Source organism: Grammomys surdaster, unplaced genomic scaffold (assembly GCF_004785775.1).
Source record: "Grammomys surdaster isolate TR1022 unplaced genomic scaffold, NIH_TR_1.0 126013, whole genome shotgun sequence".
Taxonomy (NCBI): domain Eukaryota; kingdom Metazoa; phylum Chordata; class Mammalia; order Rodentia; family Muridae; genus Grammomys; species Grammomys surdaster.
This window is the reverse complement of record NW_021620828.1, coordinates 3,459,481-3,466,714: the sequence shown is the minus strand read 5'-3', so window position 1 is coordinate 3,466,714 and position 7,234 is coordinate 3,459,481. Positions and strand designations below refer to the sequence as shown.

The 7,234-nt window shown below is 48.5% G+C and overlaps 1 protein-coding gene across 1 annotated transcript in view; it reads left to right on the top strand.

Annotated features, from left to right (window-relative positions):
• Prmt8 (protein arginine methyltransferase 8) overlaps nucleotides 1-7,234 on the top strand; it is a 79,277-nt gene that overhangs the window by 64,138 nt on the left and 7,905 nt on the right. The window contains exons 7-8 of the mRNA XM_028754529.1: nucleotides 286-401; nucleotides 6,419-6,569. Coding sequence (XP_028610362.1) covers nucleotides 286-401; nucleotides 6,419-6,569 — 267 coding nt within the window. The remainder of the gene's footprint in view (nucleotides 1-285; nucleotides 402-6,418; nucleotides 6,570-7,234) is intronic.

The following is a 7,234-nucleotide window of genomic DNA, read 5'->3' as shown; positions in this document are numbered from 1 at the left end:
GTGGATAATGGCCCTAGCCTTGATGTCGTTCTTCTAGAGAACTTCTTGGAGAAATTTCCCAGCCTGCCTGGCGTCTGCTGATCAAACAGAATGGGATGTGAATGAGCAACTGATTCACTGCAAGGCTCCCCTTGCAGGGGAGGGATGCTTACAGTATTTTGATTGAAGGGCACAGGGGCTTCACCCTGCTCGCTTGTCTTGGGCAGTCTGCGTTGTAGCGCCCAGGAGCTCGGGTGAACTTGGGGGTCTTGCCGCCTGCCTTCATGACTCACTTTGTTTCCTCAGGGTGGGAGAACGTCTACGGCTTCGACATGACCTGCATCCGGGATGTTGCCATGAAGGAGCCCCTGGTGGACATCGTGGACCCAAAGCAAGTGGTGACCAATGCCTGTTTAATAAAGGTCTGGAGACTCATCAGGGTTGGGCCTGGGTATGCTAAGGGCCTAGCTGTGCCACTCTGGATAGCTGAGTAATGTCAGTCCCTGCATGGCTTCTCACTGAGGTCACCAAGGTCACTTTGGTCAGAGCCTGGTGGCAAGTTGAAAGTTAGTGATCTTACATAGCAGGACTACTGAAGTGACACCAGGGTGGCACTGCTAGAAGTGGGGACCAAAGTGGTGGCTCTGGTGATGGGAGCAAGGCTGAGGGGAGGAGAGTCAGCGACTGCACTGGTGGGAGGCAGGAGGGATATGGAGACTCAAGACAGATGGGCAATTCAGGGCGGAGTGTCTGTGCACCTTTCACACCTCACGGTACTGCCTCTCCAGGTGCACATCAGGTTTGCTCAGACATTGTCTGCAGCCCCATCCTGGAGCCTCCTCTTTTGTCTGTGCTCTGAACATCTTTTCTTACAAGGTTTTCTTCGGTGCAGATGACTAGCTGGTTAGCGTCTTTGCTATACTGGTTTCAAATCCACCACCACCATCACCACCACCACTACCATCACCACCATCATCATCAATATCATCTTCATTTAAAAACCCAAACATGCCTAACTAGAAAGAGTAACGATAAGCATTAAACACATCCCCACCACTTTTCCCACCTAAGCTCCTCCTGGAAGCCACCATTGCTCAAGCCCAGATGGATCTTTTCTGTTTTAGCACTCCTGTGTGCTAACGTATTATACTGAAACAGATGCAACTGACCTGTGACTATCTCTAGTCTTTCAGGTTGAAAGACATTCATTTCGTATGATGCAAGTTCATTTTCTGGTGCAACCTGTGGCCCCTTAGTAAGCCTCATCAACCCACCTGCCTCTCATTATGCTGGGGCATCCTCCTCTGCTCTGGGCCCCTGGGCCTCCCTTGTTTTCTGGAAGTCTGGGACTGGTGGCTTGAGGCACTTCTAGCAGAAGTAAGAGGGCCAATTTATGGTCTCCAAAGTTGAGAGAAAGTTTCAAAAGGCTGCTGTTTGCCCACATGAGGAACCCATTGTTTGGACACATGATCCACTGAAACCCCCAGTCCTGACCATCTCTGTGGCATTGGGAAGGGCCACCTGTTGACCCTCAGTTTTGTGGCATCCTGCCTAAGAGGTTTGGCTTCAGGTCTGAGTCTTAGCCTCTCATTCCCAGGCTCACTGTATTCCTAGCACATCCCTGCCCTGGTACTGGCCAGAGCCATGGTGAGGAGATACAGCCACTTCTTCCTACAAACCCTACGTCCCTGAGGACTTTCCTTCTTGGAACTCTGAACAAGAACAAGGAAAACAAAGGAGGCTTACTCTCAGGGAAAGACACGCCCCTCAAAATTCAGAAGAGGTGCTGAGCCTCGTGGCTCAGGTCTTCTATCTCTGTGTTCCAGGAGGCTAAGGGAGGAGGGCAGAGTCCAAGGCCTTCTTGAGCAACTTAGTTTGACTGTCTCAACACCAAAAATCAGTGCAGTAGTTCAGTGGTAGAGCATTTGTCTAGCATATGCCAGCCTCAGAGTTCAACTCCCCAGTACTGCAGACAGATAGACAGATGGACAGACAGACAGAGAGACTAATTTCAGAACACGTAGAAGTCAACTAGAGCTATTGATTTTCCAATACAACATGTAGTGGTCACAGCTGCCATCAGTGACTGTGAGAAGCAGCCTTAGCTTAGAAATAAAATCTGTCAGTGTTCTGGGGCACTAGGTGGACTTTTGCCCTTGCCCATTGCAATGTTGCCACTGTGTTTGTGTATTCACATGCCACACAGCCAGATTAGATAAAGAAGGAGGCTAGGGAACGATGGGTATCACATCTGCTCCCCTCCAACCCAGAAGTGCTCTGAATACGTCTTGGGACCTATGGGCTCCACTCTGCGGTGATGCCCCTTTGCCCACTGTCGCTGCTGCCCCATGACCCTTCCTCTCAGTGTTTCCTGAGATCCTTTGCCCCCACAGTGCTCTCTCCCCACACCTCTCTCTCTCTCTTTGCAGCAGCATCTCACCGAGCCTTCTGGGAAAACACTTGCCCTTCTTCACACACTTAATTGCTGTTTTCATAGCTATTAACACTGCCGAGTGTGACACTTTATTATAATTAAGACTCTGTTTTGACCAGACTTCTGCCTGGAGGCATCTATTTGTGACATTACTGAGAGGTGGGGGAGCAGAGGTCAGGAGCTCTTCTGAAGCTTATTCCCTGAGGATCCCTGTGCTATCTGGGGTTGCCTGAGGCCAAGGCAGTGAATTTTCTTGAGGTCTCAAGGGTACAAATTCGAGACAAAGAACCCTTCCAGCAATAGCGCTGGGGCTCTGAGGCATCAGTGGGAATAACTGTGGCTGAGCTGCTGAACGGGACGTGCACCTGAGCCCTGAGCCTTTGTATCCCCAAAGCCCCGCTTGGTCTGATCTAACTCCCACAGATGGGAGCCATCTGCCTCTGCTGTTGTCTCTTTAATACACAGCTTCATCGCCCTTTGCCTGGAAGCTTTCTGTTCCCTCAGAGACTCCCATTAAGATGCAAATGTCTCCAGGACCCGTGGAACACTGTCAGCTAACACAAGACGTGACAGCTGACATTTGGCTGACGGATGGTCAGAGAGACTGTCTGGAGATGGGATTCCTGCTAGATGGTTTATGTGGTGTGCGTGCGTGTGTGCATGTGCACGAACGCGCGCGCTCCCATGCCTGCGATTGTTGCTCACTACTGAAAATAGCTAATAACTCCAGAGTTGGTTGTTGGGGCAAGGAAAAAAAATTCCAAACGCCAGCAGGGTCATCTTGCCTTGGGTTTGCAGGCTGATATAGGGAAACATGGGGGCACTTGAGGTTAGTGGACTTCAGGACATAAATCGCTAGTGCTCTTCTCTGATGTGTGGACTGCTGTTCGCTGTGGTCTCTGGCTGTTTCAGGTTCTGTAAACCTAAAGTAAAAGTACTGATTAGAAAGTCACTGCCAGGGCTGGAGAGATGGCTCAGCAGTTAAGAGCATTGACTGCTCTTCCAGAGGTCCTGAGTTCAAATCCCAGCAACCACATGGTGGTTCACAACCATCTGTAATAAGATCTGATGCCCTCTTCTGGTGTGTCTGAAGACAGCTACGGTGTACTCATATAAATAAAATAAATCTTTTAAAAAAAGAAAGAAAGAAAGTCACTGCCAGGTATGATGGGAGACACTTGTTATTCCAGAACTTGGAAGGTAGAGATAAGAGATCAGGGTTCAAGGCCAGCCTCATCTACTTAAGTGAGTTGGAAACTAGTCTGGTCTATGTGAGACCCTGTCTCCAAAACAAAAAAAACAAACCAAACATAGCGAATCTATGACTCCTGATTTTTTAAATTCTTTTTTCCAGGAGAAGTTAATCCTGCAGCTAATTATAATATAGAAAGCATTGTTTCTAATTATAATATAGAAAGCATTGCTTCTAATTATAATATAGAAAGCATTGTTTACCCCAAAGAATGGGAAAGAGGGCAAAGGGACTACTTTGCTGGAAGACCCTAGGGATAGAAAAAACACCTTACCTGGAGGGCCAGAGACAGGCAGCTCTAGTCAGACTAGATAGTGAAATGCAATTTTTGCACAGCGGGGTGGCTTCATTCAGAGTGTCACTTTTAGCAAAGCCGGTGTGAAACCAGTAACATTTGATCACTGCATAGTTTCCCAAATTAATGGCTTTAGAATCAACTAGAAGGTGTGGAGGTAGGCGCTTATAATAAGCTTTCCCTAAGCAATGCATGTGTATGGGTTTATGTGTCTCTATGTGCCTCTCTCTCTGAGTGTGTGTGTGTGTGTGTGTGTGTGTGTGTGTGTGTGTGTGCATTCATATGTATATGTGTGTGCACATGTATTCATGTGCACAGTGACACATAGAAAAGTGATAGGTAGGGAGATTTACAAGATTTGTGTGTAAGTCAGAGGGAATCTCTGAAGGTTATAGACCAAGAGTGACAGTTTGAGTGAGTGAGTGATTGTAAAAGAAAGGCCAGGAAGGAAGGAAAGGCTCCAGGCAGGGAGACCTACTCTGGGAGGATGGTGAGCCCATACCTTTTGGTGCTCAACTATATACCAAGGACACACAAGACAATGAGGTATAGCTTCTGTCCCCAGAAGGATCCATTCTAATGGCAGAGGTTGAGGATGGAGGTGACAAGGCCCCTGCATAAGAGCCAGAAGTCAAGCCAGGCTAGTGGCTGAGGATCTAAAAAGGAACATGCAGGGAGTTTCAGAGGACCTGGCTGAGGAGGAGGCAGAAAGGCCTCAAGTGCAGGCGCACACCGTTAATCACTGCTCAGTCCCCCTGAGGCTTGAGTTCTGGAGCTACAGGAGACTTGCAGATGAGGTGTGACCTGGAGGGACCAAGAGCACTGAGAACGTCTGTCAGACACCTCCCCTGAAGAGGTTTCCGGCCCTTGAACAACCCCCTCCAGCCCCCTGCACTCCTAGGCTGGGTCTGTGCTGGAGGGAAGCGGTGGGGATCGGGCTAGAATACAGACAGAACTCTGCAGCAATTTTATTCCCAGCAGGAGGGGGAAGAGCCTGATATGGTCAACATTACACATTAGAAACATCAGGCTGATGAGGGACCGGATATCACGGCAAGAGAAACAAACGGGAGGCTGGGAGCGAGTCACACTTGAAGAAGGTTAAAGGGCCCACATCAGCTGGAGTGAACATCCAGTGTGCCCTGTGGGTGGAACTCAGGGCAACAGGTCTGAGATCTTTCCTCCACTTCTACAAATGCTTGCATGAGGAAGCCAATATATAGTATACATAGAGGGTCAGCATCACTGGGCTGTCATGAGGTCACATGATGCTCATCATGATAGATAGGAAATTTTATACCATTTACAGTGGCCCCTCTGACCCAAGATTCACCCTTCTGTTACTTCTCATTTTCCATCTTTGCTTTAGAAAGCATCCTTCTTTCTAGCTAATCTGAAAGAGAGCTTCCTTGGTTCCCCAAGGGTAAAGGCGTCCTTTACCCAATGCTATTTTGTCTCCTTATGGCTCTTGTTGCTCTAGAACACTGCCTAGAGTCACCAGTCACACAGGTGTCTGGCTGTCTTTTCCAGAGTCCCCCAGATAGTGGTTCTTCCTACATACCCCAACATGAGGGAAGTTCTTCTTTGAGTCTCACTGGCATTTGTCTTGATGCTTTTTAAGCCCCCGGTAGAATTTCCTGTCACAGGGCAGCCAATGAACAGCAGGTCCATCAGCATCCTTCTCACACAGAAGAACTGCACATGGGGAACCTTGTCTCCATTACGCTTGCTTCCTGAACATCGATTTCCAGTCACTCTCTAGCTGAACTTGTGAGAATTATTAGTTCTTTGTGTTCTGCTCTCCCTGGTCCAAACTGAAACTTCGCACCTGTGTTTTCCCTTCTTATTTATTTTTTAGACCTGTCCAGCCTTGTTATAAATGGTCAGTGGAACTCCCTTCAGTCCATTTATGCTTCACTCCTGAGGCAACACTTAGTGTTCCTGATTTGGAGAACTTGAACACACACACACACACACAAAATGGTGATGGCTGGGGAATGAGTCTTCTGATTCATGGGAGACCTGGAGGGCCCTGATGTTTTGATTCTTGAGCCTCTCTAGGTAATAAAGATGCTGACCATGGGACCCACACTTTATGAATGACTGGAAGAATGTAGCAATGCTCGTTGGCCACCAGAAGCCACTCCGACTTGCTTTGGTGACGCCATATCTCCTAAATCACTCTTGCCTCAGTCTCCAGCCCCCGAGGTCTCCTCCCTCAGCAGATGGACCTTCCTGGTTCACTTCTGCTTGGATGTGGATTCAGTTCCGTTTGCACCATTCTCTCCTGGCATCCTCCACCTTAGAAAAGATGGAGGAGGTAGTTGGAAAGGTGGTGGGTGCTCCTGGAAGTCCCCCTGAAGTAGTGGCTAGTCCAGTTTCTCTAGGGGTTGAGGTTACTGGGCCCCAGTATGGCAAAGGTTGTAAGCCTCCGGCTTCTTTCTCCTCTGGGCTGCAGGAAGTGGACATTTACACTGTGAAGACGGAAGAACTGTCCTTCACGTCTGCCTTCTGCCTGCAGATACAGCGCAACGACTATGTCCATGCCCTCGTCACCTATTTTAATATTGAATTTACCAAGTGCCACAAGAAAATGGGTTTTTCTACAGGTGAGATCTCTACTGGGTTTCTAGAAATTTCACTCTGTGCTTTCTTGGTCATGGTGTCTCTTCACAGTAACTACGACTCATGATAACCCACAGATCCATTCATCCATAAATAGGTTTGTTTACTCATGAGGATAGAGCCCCAAGACCAATCACCCCCTCTCAAAGATCTCAGCTGTCAACATCAACACACTCACTGAGGCCCACATTTCCAACACACAAGTTTTGGCAGACACAGTCAAACCATGTCCTCTGCCTGGTCTGCCTTGAAGAGGTGTCTCATAGCCTTTGGGCCTGGCAGGAGAGGTTTGGCCCTAGTTCTCCAGTGGGTCCTCAGACTTCTCCTTGCTGTGCATGCCTAAGCTCTTTCCCAATACTCTTATACACAAGACAGCCACCCTGGCCTTCCTCCCATGCCTTAGGCTCAGGGGACTTCATCGCTGGGCCATTGCTTCTGCATGTTCATTTGGGAAGTGACCCAGTAATAAAAGGGTCCTTTATCAGAGGGAAATTGTTGCCCATTTGTTTCTGTGGTAGTATGCTTGGGTTGCCAGGACAAAGGTCCACAGGTTGAGTACCCTCTATTTGAATTCCTGGAAATGGTGAGTGTGCACTCAGGGGCTGAGTACGTATGCTAGCAGCAGAGAGAATGTTCTACCATATGCAAT